Here is a 17,495-nt window from a genome sequence, read left to right on the forward strand (position 1 = left end):
TAATTAACCCTGAATTAACACACCCTCTCTGGGGTGCTCCCTTGAGGAGGGGGTGAGAGAGGACTGAGTGCAGGATGAGAAACATGGGCTCATAAGGAATGAAGATTTACTTACCAGGTCTGTAAGATGCACCTGTCTCAGTAAAGCTAATCCTAATCCTAATGCTTCACTTCCAGCTTTAAGCAAAACATCCCAAGATAAACCAAGCCCTTGCTACCCTGGCCTTAGAGGCCAGCACCCTTCCTCTGTTAGCCTTAGCTTCCAAAAGCCAACTCCACAGTCTCAGTCTTCTCCCTAAAGAGATGTGGGGCTGAAAAACACCCTCCTGGTTTAATTACTCAGAGTGATCAGGTCAGCTCCTGATCTTTGTTTTGATCTGCTGATCAGGTTGACTTCCAAGGTCTCACATCCTGCTGTAGGGTGTGTTTCTGGTTTCAGCTCATTCCTTTGTGCCACGTCCAGTGTTTCAGCATCCCTGGGCAGCACTGATCACCGATACTGGGGCCGTGGGGTTCCTCAAACAGGTCTTTTCAACTCTGTGGTTTTCCCCTGCGTGCAAGTACAGGGAATTACATTTTTTAAACTGGATCTGTTGCTGTGGCTTTAACCACGACTGCACGCCAGGCCAGAGAGAGGATGTAGGTAAATGGAGTTGCAGGAGCTTCTGGGCTTTCCCTTTATTTAATTTAGATTACTTTATAGACCGCAACGCAAAGACTAAGAAAAATATGTGTGGTTTTGCAATCAAAGTCCTTGCAAGGGAGCGGTTCCTTGCAGTCGAATTAAAGTGTAATTAATGGCTGCTCTGGCCCAAGGAGGAGCTGAGGGCGTCTTTCCATCTCTCTCTTGCCTCAGCTCAGCGTGGGCTGCTGGCAGAAAGATCCCTGCCAGGGAAGCCCAGCCTGGTGGTGCTCGCTGTGACACAGTGGTCTGTGGGTTTGGAAATCTCCAATTTGAGGCTGCATCTTCAATTCCTGTTAGGTGAAGTAGAGGAGAAAAAGGTGGAGGAGAGGACCAGCTTCTTACACTTCCAGCTTCTTACACTTTGAAGAGCATTGAATCCCCACCCCTCCAAAGAAAACCAAAATGTTGGGTTTCCTGGGATGCTGAACATCCTCTTGTCCAAATTTTGGATTTCTTTCTAATTTCTTCCTAGAGGAAGACGCCAGCTGAAGGTGGTCAGGAAAAGTGGGAGAGGCAAGGTTTGAATCCAAGAACAGCACTGGAAATTGGCCAGATTCTCTTCAAGGGTTGTGGCAGTGGGTTCAGGGGCAGTGCTGAGCTGCACTCCTGAGCCTGGCTGGGCTCTGTTGCCAGTGGGAATGTAACCTCACTGGCCCTGTGGCCTTTGGGGGTGTGCTGGAAATGCAGGAGCAGCATTGCTGTGGGCAGGAGTTACATCTGAAAGTTGGGTATTTAATGAACTGCTTCCAATCCTTACATAAAGTACTGTAAAACAGGGAAATGGGGAATGGCAGCTGCGGTGTGGGAAGAGGGAATTGCCTGGGGGGGTTTGGCCCCCTGTTTGCAGCAGGGCCAGGGCTGAGCACGGTCCTACCACGTCTCTCACACATCCTCCTTCCTCACATGCTGGATAGAGCTGTTTGTGATGCTGTTCATATTGCACGGGTGTGTAAGGAAACGCACCTGAGCCTTCCCCGATTGCTGGGCTGGGAGTAACTCTCCTTTCCCTCCACCTCCCAGGCTGAAGCTCTCGAATGAGGAGATCAAACGAGCGATTTTGACGATGGATGAGCAGGAGGACCTCCCAAAGGACATGCTGGAACAGGTGGGCAACGTGTCTCGTGCTCCTTTGTGGTTGCCGCATGCTGAGACAACGCTGTGCCAAGTGCTTGGGACCAAGCTGCTTTGAGTGTGCTGGGCCCCAAATTATTTACCAGCCACTTGTTGAAAAAGCACCCAGGTGGGCTGGAGCAGCAGGAAAGCAGCTCGGTTGTGGCGTCAGTGCTGGGAACAGCATGATCCCCATGTGCCATTCCTGTAGCCATGTCTGCCCTGGCACCCCAAGGTGGGGCCATTTCCCCTTTTTGGGGCTGCAGCTTGCAGTTTGTGCTCAGTGGTGGTTTATTTTTGAAAGGTTAGAGAGTGTTTGTGCAGTCCTCGAAAGGGGAATCCCTTTTTCACACCCTCTGAAAACCTTTGGAAGCATATTATTCACCTGTCCTTAAAGCTGAGCTGGTAATTGCACTTTGAGCAGAGATGTGGGAGGATTCATTGCACAAAATTTCCATCTGCTAATAAGTAGAGCTGCAGCAAATGGGAGTCCCTGACTGACATCTCCTCTGGCAGAGCTGATGGTGAAACCTCCTTGGAGCAGACTTAATTCATGTGTTGTAAAAGCTGAGTGATGGCAGGGCAGAGGCAGGAGCCGCTGACGTGATGGAGCAATGTGAGGAAGGTCACAGGGACAGCAGTAACACTTATTTCACAGGTGCCTTGGGGTCACTGTACATGCTGAAAAGCTGTCAGACTCAAGGAAATAAATCACTTTTTTTAACTCCTGAAAAAACGTCCGCGGACCTCATGTCCACTGCTGTGCTCTCTCGTGTTCAGCTGCTGAAGTTTGTTCCTGAAAAGGGAGACATTGACCTGCTGGAGGAGCACAAGCACGAGCTGGACCGCATGGCCAAGGCTGACCGGTTCCTCTTCGAAATGAGCAGGTGGGTGGCTCAGGGGACACATTTTGGCCAGTGGCTGCACAGGCTGATTGGGGGTGGCTGTTTTCATGGAGCCTGCTTGGGAAATAAGCCCTTCTCACTGTTTTTCACATCAAGAAATGAGTGGGCCAAGCAGACAGGAGGGCAAGCAAGGTGGTCCAAATTTCAAGGATCATTTGGTCCTAAAATCAAGGTTGTGCTCCCATACAAGCAGCAGCTGGTCAGAGCAGGGGAGAGGGATGGGGAAGATGGATTTTGTGGTGGTTCTGGTTGATGGTTGGACTAGATGATCCTGAGGGTCTCTTTGGACCTTGATGATTCTGTGATTCTGTAATATAACCTGGTCCAGTGGAAGGTGTCCCTACAGGGTAGAGGGGTTGCAGCTAAATGATCTTTTCAGTCCTTTCCAGCCCAAACCATTCTTTGATTCATTGTGGCCCAGGTGGGAAGTGCTGTTAAAATGATAACACAGTGCTCCTTTCCCTTTCATCCCAATGAATATCCAAGCCTGATGTATGTACATTTTGCCCTGCTGTGAAGATGAGTCCCACTTCTCACCTCAGGACTGACTCATCTCCAGGGCTCCTGAGACTGTATGAGACTGAAAGGAAATGTCATTTCTTCCTGCTCCTCGTAGCAATCATTTAAAACTTAGGAGTCTTCAGGGATGAATAACCGTATCTATTGCATGCACATCCTCTAGAGGTGCTGGGTTAAAATCTTGAAGCTCCTTATATAAATTGGACTGAGCACTGAGTGCTTTGAATTTCTTAGCTGAACTTCAAGCCGGTCACTTGTTGGCAAGGTCAGCGAGTTTTATAGTTGCACTGGGAGATCAGAAATAGAAATGCTCCCATGCTCCCTGAGAAGCGCACTGCTGAGCACCACAGTGATGTGCTGTGTGGCTGCTGAGTGTCAAAGGCAGGCAGGACGGAGCTGTGAACTCAGACCTGAACCCTCGGGGCTCAGCGATGCTCAGAATTAGCTTTTCTAGCACAGGTCACCTTCCTTCTTCACAGACCTCGCCTAAGTGTTGCTCCCATGCCTTCATCCTTTGGAAAGCTCAATGTGCTGACACAAAGGCTTTCCTTGATTTTCAGCACGGCTTTTTAATTTTGCCTTGTGGTCTGTAACCGAGTGTGATGTCTGTGTCACCTCTGATTAGTACGACAGCAAAGCTCATGGCCCTGTGTGTGAGCACGTCTCCCGTGGGTCCTTGGTCCGAGTGACTCAAATCAGACTGCCATGTGCGTACAAGTGAGATCTTGGTTAGCATAAACACAACTGACATGAGCAGAGCTATCCATTGACTTGCCCAGGGGAAGGGCTTTCCAGCCCAGTCCATCGTTCTGATGATCAGAAGGTCCAGTTCCTTTAGTTCTGGTCGTAGGTGAGCTCATCACAAAGCCGTGGGGAGCCCAGACCTCATCAGCACCTTTGCTTAGGAGTGCTTGTGAAAGAGCTGTTTGTTCATACCAATAGGATGTAAAAATCCACTTGTTGAACCTGCTGAGTTAAAGGGGATAGGCTTAAGCATGTGCTTAAGAACCCACAGGGATCCACCCCAGGACAGCTGTAGCTTCAGCTGTCATTTTTTCCCCATCCCAGCACAGTTTCAGGGAGAAAAGGGGTCATTATTTTTTAATCACCCTGGCTCAAGCATGCTTTGTAAGCACAGCTGTGAGCAGTGGAGCAGGCAAAGCTCAACCTGCACCTCCTCTTTGCTTTCCAGGATAAACCATTATCAGCAAAGGCTGCAGTCCCTCTACTTCAAGAAGAAGTTTGCAGAGAGAGTTGCAGAGGTCAAGCCCAAGGTGGAAGGCAAGTGACCAGACCTGCTAAGGGACTCTGTGCCAGCAGAGGGATCACTCCCAGGAAGAGCATCCTCTGTGCCAGGATGAGCCAAGGGGAAGGGGAAAGGGAAGGGGAAGGGGAAGGTGGTCACTCCTTGGGGGTACTGAAGGGGTTGCTGGTGGGCTGTTGTGGCAGGGGGTAATGTCCCACCCCTCTCTGCTTTCAGCCATCCGTGCTGGCTCCAAGGCAGTGCTGCAGAGCAGCAGCCTCCAGCAGCTCCTGGAGGTGGTCCTGGCCTTTGGGAACTACATGAACAAGGGCCAGAGGGGCAACGCCTTCGGGTTTAAGATCTCCAGCCTCAACAAGATTGCAGACACCAAGTCCAGCATTGACAAGTGAGCAGCCCCTGCCCTTATCCTTGGTGGCAGCCACGGGCCCCAGGGGTGGTGGGGGAATGCAGGGGTCATTAGCATTACCTCTGGGACATGGGTAGGTGGGAGCAGTCCCCTCCTCCTGCTGCCCAATTCAGCACATCCAGTGATGTGATCAGGAGCATTTTTTGAGCAGGACAGCTTTCAAGGGAAGCCAGGCTGCAGATCAGCACAGCAGTTGATGGGACCTTTCCTTCCTGGGCTGGCTAACCTGCAGCCGAGGCTGATTAGGAAGATCATATTCCAAATGCCTTTTAACCCCTTTGAAGATGCCAAGAGCCAGGAGCTTTTCTCCACAGGAACTCCCTCTGCCAGTCTCCCATGCTGATGCAGCCATTGCCTGGTTTGCTCTGCCCTGCTCAGCTCTGGTCACGGAGCAAGAGGAGCTGGGTCAGGTCTCAAACCTGCCTGATCTCATCCCTCAGTAAAGACAGCGGAGGACAAGAGCAGTGATGCTCAGGTCACCTCCCCTGCGTTCCTCCTGTGGAGAACCCTTGTTTGCAGGGACCAGGCTGCTCTGCCCTGTAGCTGGGCATGGGACAGACCCATCCCGTGTCCCCAGACAGGCATCAAGCAGCATCCTTGCAGAAATCCTCAAATAGTTCACTACTAGGGTTGGGGTTTAACCAAGGTCTTGACTGAACAATGAGCTGACCTCTCTGCTCCTCTCTCCTAGGAACATCACCCTGCTGCACTATCTCATCACTGTCGTGGAAAAGAAATATCCCAAAGTCCTCCACCTGCATGAGGAGCTGCGAGACATCCCGCAGGCAGCCAAAGTCAAGTAAGCAGGGGTTGAGGTGGCACTTAGGCAGCACTGGGAGCACCTCTCCCCTCATTTCAGCCTGCTTTTCCACGTCACCTCACCCCGGCTCACCCTCCTGGCCAGATCCTGGCCGCTGGGCTGTGTCCCATGCCGTGTCCACGCTGGCCCAGAGCAGCCCAGGACTCAGAAGCAAACATCACCTGGCAGCTTTAAATCACAGCCCTTGCAGCTAAGGCTCTAAACTTCTGAGCTTGGGGGAGGAGAGCTGCTTGGAGCAGCCGCTTCCTGTTGTTATCTCACCGCAAAAGCATTTAATTAATTTCTAATGGCGCATTAAGTAATCCGGGAGGAAGCGGTTGCGGTGTGGCTGCAGATAAAGGGCAGCTGTTTATCTTCATGTGCCAGGGAAGGCTCTGCCTGCAGCATGGGCACGACCAGGCAGCTGTGGGAGGGACTCACCTGCATCCAGGTCCTGCCTGCCCCGTGTTCTACCAACATGGAGTTTCTAGAGTTTGCTTTTTAACCCTGCCCAGTGACCTGTTGGGAACAGGCTGCCCCAGCTGAGCAAAGCCCTTCAACACAGCCTGAACCTTTTAAGTTCAGGAGGAATCTGCTGTTGCCCTGCAAAGCCCTCAAGTATGTGCTGAAGTACCTCTGAAATCAGTGAGGCTCTGTTTTGGTTTTAAACTCCATCAGGAGCTTGTGGGCTTTGATGCTTCAGGGATGTGAGCAGCAAAGGTCACACGTTTCTGCAGCCACTTGTGTTAGCTGTGGACATGAAAAGGGGCTGAAACTGCAACTCTTTAGAGAGTGTGCAGTTAGAACAGGTTACCCAGAGAAGCTGTGGATGGCCCCTCCCTGGCAGTGTTCCAGGCCAGGTTGGATGGGGCTTGGAGCAGCCTGGGATAGTGGAATGTGTCCCATGGCAGGAGGGTTGGGACTAGATGGACTTTGAGGTTACTTCCAACCCAAACCATTCCATGATGCTGTGAAATATACAGGGAGTTTACAGTGGCTCGGGGGTCTTCCAAGCTTCAAAGGTCTCTTGTAGCAGCAGTGGGGTCCCAGGGAAGATGTGTACTGGACAAAACAAGGATCTTCATGAATAAAATGTAAAATAATCATCAGCCACTGCGATTGAGCAAAGTGACAGGACAAATCTTGGAGTGCAGGGAAGAGTGTTCTTCGGCCAGAGCGTGGTTGGGCATTGAACAGGCTCCCCAGTGGTCACAGCACCAAGCCTGGCAGAGCTGCAGAAGCATTTGGACAACGCTCTCAGGCACAGGGTGGGATTCTTGTGGCTCTCCTGTGCAGGGCCAGGAGCTGGACTTGGAGATCCTTGGCAGTCCCATCCAACTCAGGATATTCCATGGTTCTGTGGGTGTGTGGTGCTCAGTTTGTAGGCTGTGGGCATGGCTGAGCAGGACATGCTCCATGCTGGTGGAGACTCTGGCTTTCCCATGCTCCTGATCTGCAGCTGTTGCACAGACACACGTATGGGAAAGAAAACGCCTGCACAGAGGGTTTCTTTACCCCCCTAAACTTTATCATTTCGCTCTAAACTGGACACCATATGTAACATTTGGGTTTGGTCCAATCTAGAGCGAAACCAAAAAGTTTCTAAAGCTCTGGAAAACCCTGAATTCCCCCCAGCCCTGCAGCTGTGAAGCAGAAATTGCCGCCTCTGTCAATCCCACCACTAGTAATGAACTGCTGGAGCACAGGGCTCCCAAAACTGCATTTTCCCAGACTAAACCTGCCAGGAATGCTTGCCCCGTGACCCAGCGTCAGCATTTCCAGGGACCCCAGCCCTCGCACAGACACCCCTGGAAAGGCATCAAGCCTGTGGTCACCGAGGCTTTGTGAGAAAGCTTCCCCTCAGACGTGGTGGTAGAAACCCGTAAGCACTTGAATTCGAAGCTCATCAGGGGCTTGAGCCTTGTGTAAACAAAGCCAGCGCCAGACGTGGTGATTTATTTTTATTTCTCTATATTTGGGCTGTCTCTCTTTGTGAAAGCCTCGCTGCTCCTCGGAAGGATGCTTTGCCTAGTGCTCACCCAAGCGTGGTACCCTGAAAAACTGTCCTCTGTTCCTTGGGACAATGATCCCATCCACTGCTGGACCTGGAGAGAAATCTCTGCCCAGCAAGGCCCTCTCCTGAGCCGTCCTTTCACTTGGAGGCTGCTGAGCTTGCTAAACCTGCGCAGTCCCCTTGATTAAAAATACAGAAAAGCGCTTTGCTTTGAACAAGCAGCTGCAGCCACTTTGAGATAGTCCCAGCTTAGATCAGGCTGTCAGCCTGATTTGCTGCCTGAGACACGCTGATCTGCAAAAAGGAGGCAATGTGGGCAGGGCTGGGGTCTTTTCAGTGGGAAAACCTTGGTCAAGTTGGTCGGAGAGCTGGAGATTATGCTGGGAAAAGCTGAAAATTAACATCCTGCTATTTCCAACAGCATGACCGAGCTGGAGAAAGAAATAAACACCCTGAGAAGCGGCCTGAGAGCGGTGGAGACTGTAAGTATTATTTAAATCAAATGTAGTCCAGCCTGGCTCTGAGCAGCATTGCATCCCTCCTTGGGGAGGCAGGCCAGGGAGCTCCCAGCAAAGCTGCTTCTATCTCATATCCTGGAGATCTGTTTGCCTTTCCTTCCTGCCCTGCACGTGTGCCTGTCCTCTCAGGGCTCTTCTGGCACTGAAGTTACCGTGTGTGTTTAGGCACCCGCATGGTTTATGTCTAATCCATCAAGGGAGGCTGAGTAAGCTTAGTGATGATGCCCAAGGAAGACCTGGGATGTGCAGAGGAGTCTCCCCTGGGCTATAAAACCACTGGGGGTTGGAGAAGCACTTCTGCAGCACAGCTGGAGGGGTGATGAAACGGTGGATGCATCCCAAAGGACTCACTGTCTCACTGAATTATCCTGCTTCCATAAGCTTTCCTGCAGGATTTGGCTTAAAAGCTTACTTCAGCAGTGTAATCCAGGGTGTCGTGCATGGCAGGGGGAGCAGCAATGGGGGTGCTGGCAGAACCCCTGGCACTGATTCATGCACGCTCCCAAAGACACTACCAAAGACCAGTGGTATTCGTGTCCCTCATCAGCCAGGGCCTGACCAGATTTACCATTTTTTTTTCCCCCCAAAGGAGCTGGACTTCCAGAAGTCTCAGGTTCAGCAAGCAGGTGACAAGTTTGTGTCTGTCGTCAGCCAGTTCATCACACTGGCCAGCTTCAGCTTCTCGGATGTCGAAGATCTCTTGATGGAAGCAAAAGAGCTGGTAAGGCCACCCTGTCCTTGAGATCTGAGCAGCTTTCCAGCCCCACCTCCTTCTCCTTGGCTCTACCCAGTTGGCATTGTCCTTCTGACCCGTGCTTGAGCATTATGATGGACCTCCCTGAGGCTATGGCTAACCCAGGCCACCCTTTTGGCCTCTTGATGGTAACCTGGCAGAGATATCCTCTGCAGTGGGTTAGGAGTGGTGACAAATGCTCTGCAAACTGTATCATCTTCTGCTGGCTTGGCTGGATCTGGAGGAGAAGGTCTGGTCGTGGACCCCAGCACCTGTGGAAGTCCACTCTGAAGCAATTTTCCGTGGTTGTTGGAAGGGATGGGCTCTGTGGATCGCTCCAGCTCTTTACTTTTTAAACTCATGTCCAGATTCAAGTTGTGTTCCTGTTTTCTCTTAGGAAATCAGAAATATCCCCGTTTTATAAACGTTATATCACATGAGGAGAGCATTTTCAGTGTTCCCTCCCCCATCGGCATCTCTTGTAACATGGCAGAGAATTGCAATATCTTGATTAAAATCAGCAAGATTAACCTCAATTATATTGACTTATATAGTGGCACTTCTCAGATTCCTCCCTGCATCGTGAAGCGTTAAGTCTCTTAAGTAAACAAAGAAATAAAAATGCACTAAATGTCTTTTGAAGAGCCTGGGGCACCCCTGCAAATAAAACTAAATCATACAGGCAGGCTTTAAAAATGTTCCTCTTGGTCTACCCTGCAATATCAAAGCAACTAATAAATCTGTTGGTGCTTTGATTTTGTTTTCCTTTTCTTTTTAGGCATGCTTATCTCCAGAATGTGCCTTCACAATTTTAGCAAACTCACTCTGCACAAAGAGTCTCCTTCAGACTGGAAGTGAGAACAAAGAGTGTCAGTCCCAAGGACAACTCGGGGGCTGCTTGGGGACTGGGGCACGTTGGCAGATCGTGGATGTCCTGTCCTGACCTCTTGCTACGGCCTCATTAGACTCCCTCACATTAATGGTGTGCAAACTGCACAAGAGGCCGGAAAACTCCCAATTTCCCTGCCCAGGGCTGTGCCTGAGCCTGGGCAGAAATCTCTTTTAGAAGTTTCACCAACACATTTGGTTTCAATAGCAGAGCATGTGGCAGTGATAAATAATACCCCAAAAATACTTCAAAGAAAAACTTAAAAGTGCAAGTTTCCCTTCCCCTGCCGTGTTTACTATTAGTTTTATGTCTTCAGTCCCACAGTATTTTGCTTCCTTGTTTTTACTGCTGCTTAGTTAATAAAGTGGAGCTGGGGCAGGGGAGGCTCAGCAGAGCCAGAGGCGAGATGGGGAGAGGGAGCTTGATAGTGATCCAGGTCTTGCAGAGCAACAGGTAACACATCAAGTGGTTTATTTCAGGTTTGAATCAAGGCTTGATGAGGCAGAGCCCTGCTGCGTGCTATGGCTGCTGGAACTGTTTCCCTCTGCTCCATCAGGTTGAAAGTTTCACCAGTCCAGTGGATTTATCCAAGACTGATGGACCTCTTGTCTTCTCTTTCCCAGTTTTCCAAGGCTGTGAAGCACTTTGGAGAAGACACAGACAAAATGCAGCCTGACGAATTCTTTGGCATCTTTGACCAGTTCCTTCAAGCTGTGACCGAGGCCAAGCAGGAGAACGAGAACATGAGGAAGAGGAAGGAGGAGGAGGAGCGCCGGGCACGCATGGAGGCACAGGTGAGCACACACCAGTGAGTACCCCCAGGCAACACCCCCAGGGCACCTGGGAGTGGCAACCGTGTTGTGATGTCCCCATGGTGGTCAGGGTGGCACGGGGAGCACTGAAGACTGGGAAGGGTGAAGGCTGACAGCCTGTGGTCTTAGACCCAATGGCTTTTCACTTTTGATTACTTGATTCATGACCTTGGGTTTGGTGGGCTCTTGCAGCTGAAATGTCTGTCGGCTGCTGTGACGCCCAGCCCATGGCTTGTATCACAGAATCTCAGAATCATAGAATGGTTTGGATTGGAAGTGACCTAGTTCTAGTTCCAACGCCCTCACTGTGCGCTTGGACGCCTTCCACTAGACAGGGTTGTTCCAAGCGCTGTCCAGCCTGTCCTTGGAGCAGTTCTGGGGATGTGGTCTATCAACAACCCTGACCACCTCATGTGCTAAGCACTGGGGTGGGAAACCACCCTTGTTGCACGAGTTTGGGGATCACCATGCATGTGTTGGGCTCCCCCACAACCACCTGCGTGAGACTGAGATGCCTTCTCTCCCCCGCCACCACAACCTGCAGCTGAAGGAGCAGCGGGAGCGGGAGCGCAAGGCGAGGAAGGCGAAGGAGACCGGGGAGGAGAGCGGCGAGTTCGATGACCTGGTGTCGGCCCTGCGCTCGGGAGAAGTCTTCGACAAGGACCTCACCAAGCTGAAGCGCAACCGCAAGCGCATCACCAACCAGCTGGCGGAGAGCGGCCGCGAGCGGCCCGTCACCAAGCTCAACTTCTGAGAAACAAACTGAACAGAGAAACCCAGCGAAAGACACACGGGTCAGTCTTTCTGAAGTGGCTGTGGTTTTTTTTGGTTTTGTCGTTTTCCTTTTCCTTTCCATGACGCTGCCTTGCGATTCGAGGCGGAACAGTGGCGCGCTCTTTGTCCCCGCGGGCGAGCGTGTGTGTGTATATACTGTGTATATAGTCGGGTCGGGGGGTGTGGGAGGAGCTGAGTGCCAGCACCGCCTCCTCCCCGCTCCAAAATGTAGTTCTCCCCATGCACAAGCACAATGCCGCGTCCGTGGAGCAAGAGAGGACCCAGCCCCAAGCCGCCGGTTGTCCCCGTGGTCCCAAAGCCAACGGGGAAGCTGCCTCCTGCTGCTCTCCTGCTCAGAACCCCCTCGGGCCATTTGCAGGGGACGCCTTGCACACAAGCCGAGCGGTTTAAAGGAGAAAAGATGAAAACAAAAGAGCAAAGTTGACTGAACTTTAATCCGTTGTTTGTTTGTTTGTTCGTTTTCTCTCATTGTTGTGATGATTCTGAGGAACTCGCAGATCCGTGCGTTCCTTCGCGCGGGTTCCCGAGCTCGGCGCCGCGGGCGCTCCCGGCGATGCTCTTCCCGTCATCCTTGGGAACTGCTCTTTTTCCTCCCGCTGCCACCTTGCTAAAGGACAGACTTTACCCCAAAGTGCTTCTCGCTGTAACGCCACACTGATGTATTTATACTTTTGCAACGTTTTCTGGCCCAAGACGGTGGGAAAGGTTCAGTTCTCGGAGGAGACGAAGAGCATAAACTTTTGCGTTGTAACTTTTGTTCTCGCTTTCTGTTCAATGGGACAAACTGTATCCTCTGTCAAGGTGGGTCAGGACCAAAGGTCTCTGAAATACAAAGGGGTTGGGGTAAAACCCACCAGCTTTCACCTGCCTTCTTTTCCTTTTTCTTTCTCGGACACACAGAAGCAGCAATGCCAAGAAACACTTGTCTCTTAGCCAGGTCCTTTTTTGACTGGTTTGCTGTTCATCGTCATTGCAAATTTGTAAGCAGAACTACCTGTCAAATGTCAGTCCAAAAAAGAAAAAAAAAATAAAAAAAAAGACAAAAAAAAAAACCAATAATAAAAGTAATTCAGAGCTCTCAGGGAGTAATAATTTAAGGGTTTAGAAAATTAAGAATTGGAGAATAAAAAATAACCACCATTAACATATTAACATTTCTATTCTTAAATTATGCTGAGTATATAGAGGACTGTTACTTTTTACTTTTATTTATTTGTGGTATGTTTTTTAAGAAAGCAAAACAAAACCTTTTTATACCACCAATACTTTTGTGATCTTTTTTTTTTTTGTTTGTTTGTTTGTTCTTCTTCCTGTGGAGAGATGAGTTTGTCCCTGTTGCACTAGATATTAACACTATTTGAAATAAGGTTGGTTGTTCTTTTTTTTTTTGTCAGATAATCGGTATTACTGGTGGGGTATGGGATGTCAGTTAACTATATGTACTGTATAGCAAAAGTGCTGTTTAAACTAATTTGTATAAAAAAAAAATATGGTTCTAAGCACCTGAAGGCCACGGGGTCTGCGTGCTGAGTGAAAGCTGTGAAATCTCTCTCAAAGCAGAGTTGTCAAGAGCTGTGGTTTTACCGTTTTGTTCTTTTCTTCATTGCAACGTTTAACGCACTGTAGATTTAAAAAAAAAAAAAAAAAAAAAAAAAAAAGAAGAAGAAAAAAAAGGAAAAAAGAAAAAAAAAAAAACACCTTTCTGAGTAGCATTTAAAGTGGTAATAAATAAAGCAGGTAAGTGCAAAAATAAAGTCCAGCACCTCATATCCAAGCAGCTGCAAAACCTGCAGATTATGTTCAAAGGTGGAGTTAAGCACTTTGCTTTAAGAAGGAGGGGGAAATAAAGACAAAAGGTAATGATAATACTATTCCTTAACTAAAGTGCCTCTATTTATATTTTTTATTTATGGCTGAAAAAAAATGGGGCTGATACAATTGAGGGAATGGACTATGGGGGGAATTGAAAATATATAAAACAAGAAGGAAAAAAAAAAAAGGTTTAAAAAAAAAAGTTTGGCTTCTGATGGTTTAAGGAATGGTTGGTCACACGTGTTTAATTGGACAGGTGGTGGGGGTCAGAAAGGGTGATCTCATTCTGGGGTCCCTGGGTGCCAGCACCCACCCCGGCTCCTGCCTCTGCAACCCCAGTGCCACATCAGGACCTTTCCTGACAGATTTCCTCTTGCCCTTCCAAACCTCTTGGGTTGTTTTCTTTTTTTAATTGTTTTACAACAGCCTGATTATCAGGCTGACATTGCCATTTCTTTGTTTTCTTTCAAAAAAAAATAGAAAAAAGAAAAAATATTATATCTCTATAAATAAATACAAAAGTTGTGTGCAGGTAATTCCATGTGCCATTGTTGAAAACTACTTTTAGACTGGTGCTGGTGTAAGTAGCCACTCTTTTCTCTTGGGTGTGTATTTTAAAGATGATTTTTTTTTTTTTTTTAATAACGCCAAAAACAAAACAACAACAAAAAAATCCATAATAATTTGTAAACAAAAGTTTATGTCTTGGACCATATTAGCTTTGTAGTGACTAAGGTAGTCTGTTAGGTGCAAAGATGTTAGTAGTTCTAGCTAGTGGGAAATGCTGTGTAATGTTATGAGACTGTACATTTTCTAAGATGGCAATATGCAATAAAGCAAAACGATTTCGGTGAGTGTACATGGCAGAGGCGTGAGTTATTTTTTAGGGGAAGAAAATGGGATAATTAGGAATTGAGGCAGGTGTTGAAAGAGAGGCTCTCTGAGGGTTGCTCTGTTTTGGGTGTGTTTGCAGGCATTGCTGGGGTCAGGTGATAACCCCTTCACCCTTTCTCTCAGTGCTGGGTTTTAGGAGGCTGGGGTTTTTCCACTCTGCTGGGTTTAAGGCAGTTGGGTTTTTCCATCCTCCAGGATTGCAGCATCCTCATTGTCACCCATGTGTGGGTTCTGAAATGCCTCCCAGTTGGTGAACCCGTTCATTTCTCCTCGTTTTGTTGTTGCTGATACCTGCTCCCACTTTGGTGGGAGTTTTTCCAGAAGCCCACTGGGGCTTCTCCAGGATCCTACATTGAGGCAGCAGCCAGTTTGGCATCATGGGATTGGATCCTGTCCCTTTTTCCAGGAGAAGTGCTGGCTGGGCTGGCCACTGTGCCTCTAGCAAGCTGGCCTAGTGATGTTTCCTTGGCAGTAGCCCAAACCCCTCCTGGCTTATTCCTGCTCACCTTTTCCTTTCCCACACACCTTTCCATCCAGGCTCCGTGTTACTCTATTGTGATTTTTGCAGCCCCCAAAGACACCCCCGGACCCCACTGCCTGTGCCACTGGGAGTGTCTGCACTGTGCTCTGACCCATGGGCTTCCCATTTTGGCTTGGGGCTGGCAGGGAGCACAGATTCCATCCCCAGCCCTGGCAGTCCTGGGCTGGTGATGCCATGGGAAAGCAGCCCAGGGCTGTGTGGTGATAGGACCCAAGGAAAACAGGAATGGCTCCAGCTGCTCTTCCCGTTGTAAATCCCCGTGTCCCCAGCGCAGGGCTGGTCTGGGTTCGTCCATAAATAGATGTGAACAAGCTGGCCAAGCCCCACAAACGGATGAAGACCTGAAATTCCAGTTGATGGCAGATTGCAGGTTTCCTGGGCCATTGTGTGACACAGGATGGTCCCCAGGATGGGGGCAGGGTGGCTGTGGGAGATGTGAGCCAGGTCAGGACACAGCTTTTTAATTCAACCAAGATACTTGATGGGGAAAAAAAAATCCTAGTAACTTTCAAATTTCCTCGACTTCAGACCCTTCCACATGGCTGGATTAGCAGCATTTATTGTTGAAGAAGATAAACTTTAGATACGATGTTTGTCACCTCAGAGGAAAGGGGACCAGGGTGGGCACTGTGCTGGACTGTGCTGTGTGAGCCCATGTCCATGGATGTCCTGGCTGGGCTTTCACCTGAAAAAAGGCTCCTGTGCCCCAAATCCTGGCTGTTCCCTGCGGTTACAGCCGTGAACCAACACAGCCCTGTGTGCCGGATGATCCAAACCTGCCCAGACCCGCCGGTGCCAGGGAAGCTGCCGGGCACGGCGCTCCTGGAGGAACTGTCCCGTGGGGCCACCTGGCTTGGTGGCACCCAACCTGCCGAGCCAGCCCGAGTGTGCCCCGCTCCCGGGAAAGCTGCGGAGCCAGGAGTGCCGGGTGTCACCTCCCGCACAGCCTGGGACCCTTTGGCACCGCGCCCCGGCTGGGAAAAGATGAGCCGAGGCGTTGTGGCAATGGCCTGATGCAGGCACGGCAGCATTGCAGCGCTGCATGCGCGGCTCGGCTCGGCTCAGCAAGCAGGGCAGGCACGGAGAGATGGGGAGACGGCACTGGCAGGAGGAGCCGGACTTCTGGAGTATTTATTTAATCCCAAAAAATGGGAGTGTGGGCCCAATGGTCCTGTCAGACTTTGATGTCCCTCGGGAAAGGGTAAGCAAAGCAGGGATGTTGCCAGTTCTGCTCCCGGCTGTGCAGTGGGACCTGTCCCCACTGCCACTGCCCCCGTGTCACACCTCAGGCAGATGCTCTGGGGTAAAACTGCGCTTTGCCACCATCACTGTCACAGGACCTGATCAAACCTGCAGTCCTTGTGCAGGGCCGGCACTGCTGGACTGCCACGGGAACAGGCACGAGTCTGAGGAGGAGCAACTGGGAGAACTGGAGGGGCTCAGCCTGGAGAAAAGGAGCTCAAGGGGAACCTTCTCACACTCTACAGCTCCCTGACAGGAGGGGACAGCCAGGTGGGGTTTGATCTCTTCTCCCAGGTAACAAACAACAGGACAAGAGAAAACAGCTTCAAGGTATTCCAGGGTTTAGATTGGATATTGACGTTCCTTGTCCAAAGAGTTACCAAACATTGGAACAGGCTGCTCAGGGTGGACTCACCACCCCTGGAGGTACCTAAAACCATGCAGATATTGCACCTGGGGACATGGTTATTGCTGAGATTGGCAGTGCTGGGGGGATGGCTGGATTCAATGATCTTAGAGATCTTTTCCAATCTAAATGATTCTGCGATTCCAAACAATTCTGCGGTTCTGTGATTCTCAACTCCCATCAAAGCTGGTCATTTCACCGGCCAGGTGGACACACTCTTCCAGCTTTGCTTCTGGGGGGAGACAGGCGAGGCCAAGAGGACACAAAGGTGATGGAGGCAGGAGGGAGGGGATGAGCCCCATCTCCACTGCATCTCCTGCAGCAAATCCTGCAGACATCTCTCCCTGGCATTGTTCAGGCTCCTCCAACAGACGCTCGTGGAAAGAAGAGTTCTCAGTTTGAATCAGGAGTGCCGTGACTTGAAACCTCTGAGCATTTTGTGTCATTTTTAGCCTTAAACCAGGCTTGATGAGAGAGTGCAGTTAAGCCAGGGAGAAATCCCGTGCTGCCGGGCGCCACCGGAGCCTCCGCAAAGGCTGAGCCAAGTGCCATCTGCTGGCACTTTTCAACTTCAGCATCTTAGAGCTGTCAAGTGCAAAATCGATTCCTCCTCGTTTTCCTCTGCGATCTCTACCGTGGTCTGAAAAGTTCTCGTGCTAAATTCTCTAGGTAAGTTTCCCCCAGCGTGGCTGAGGAGGGCTGACTTTAATTCTCTGCATTGCAATTCGAGTCAAATAGCCAAAGGTCACAGCCTGTGGCTTCTCTGTGACTTTTGGCAATGCCTGACCTTCAGGTTGATTGATCCACAGTGCATGCACGTGCAGGCACCAAAAATGCACGTGTGTGTAAGATAAACGAACTCAAATCAGCTTCACCGCTCATCTGAACTTAGTTCCATGGCTTTTGAAATTACCACAGAATGCCCCACTTCCCTAGGGTGTCCCCAGCTTGTCCCAGTGCCAGGGTCTGTGCTGGGAGCCTGTGTCTACCCAGATTTCCTTAAACCTTGAATTCACTCATGTCACACCACAAAGAACTTGAAATTAAGCTGGAGTTCCCCAGTTCTCAGAGCAATTCTGGGAAGGTAAGTCATTGAAATTGCCATTTTTCCATTACTCTCCTTACTGGCCCATATTCCACTATTTGATCACG

General features: G+C 50.0%; 1 protein-coding gene across 4 annotated transcripts in view; it reads left to right on the forward strand.

Annotated features, from left to right (window-relative positions):
• DAAM1 (dishevelled associated activator of morphogenesis 1) overlaps nt 1–14,119 on the forward strand; it is an 89,644-nt gene extending 75,525 nt beyond the window's left edge. For all 4 annotated transcript variants that reach the window (XM_040067060.1, XM_040067063.1, XM_040067061.2 and 1 more), the window contains 9 exons: nt 1,705–1,789; nt 2,575–2,681; nt 4,411–4,499; nt 4,699–4,867; nt 5,580–5,687; nt 8,123–8,183; nt 8,809–8,940; nt 10,465–10,635; nt 11,198–14,119. In XM_040067060.1, the coding sequence (XP_039922994.1) occupies nt 1,705–1,789; nt 2,575–2,681; nt 4,411–4,499; nt 4,699–4,867; nt 5,580–5,687; nt 8,123–8,183; nt 8,809–8,940; nt 10,465–10,635; nt 11,198–11,407 (1,132 nt within the window). In that variant the 3' untranslated portion in view covers nt 11,408–14,119. The remainder of the gene's footprint in view (nt 1–1,704; nt 1,790–2,574; nt 2,682–4,410; nt 4,500–4,698; nt 4,868–5,579; nt 5,688–8,122; nt 8,184–8,808; nt 8,941–10,464; nt 10,636–11,197) is intronic.
• Nucleotides 14,120–17,495: the final 3,376 nt, after the last annotated feature.

Source organism: Hirundo rustica, chromosome 6 (assembly GCF_015227805.2).
Source record: "Hirundo rustica isolate bHirRus1 chromosome 6, bHirRus1.pri.v3, whole genome shotgun sequence".
Lineage (NCBI taxonomy): Eukaryota > Metazoa > Chordata > Aves > Passeriformes > Hirundinidae > Hirundo > Hirundo rustica.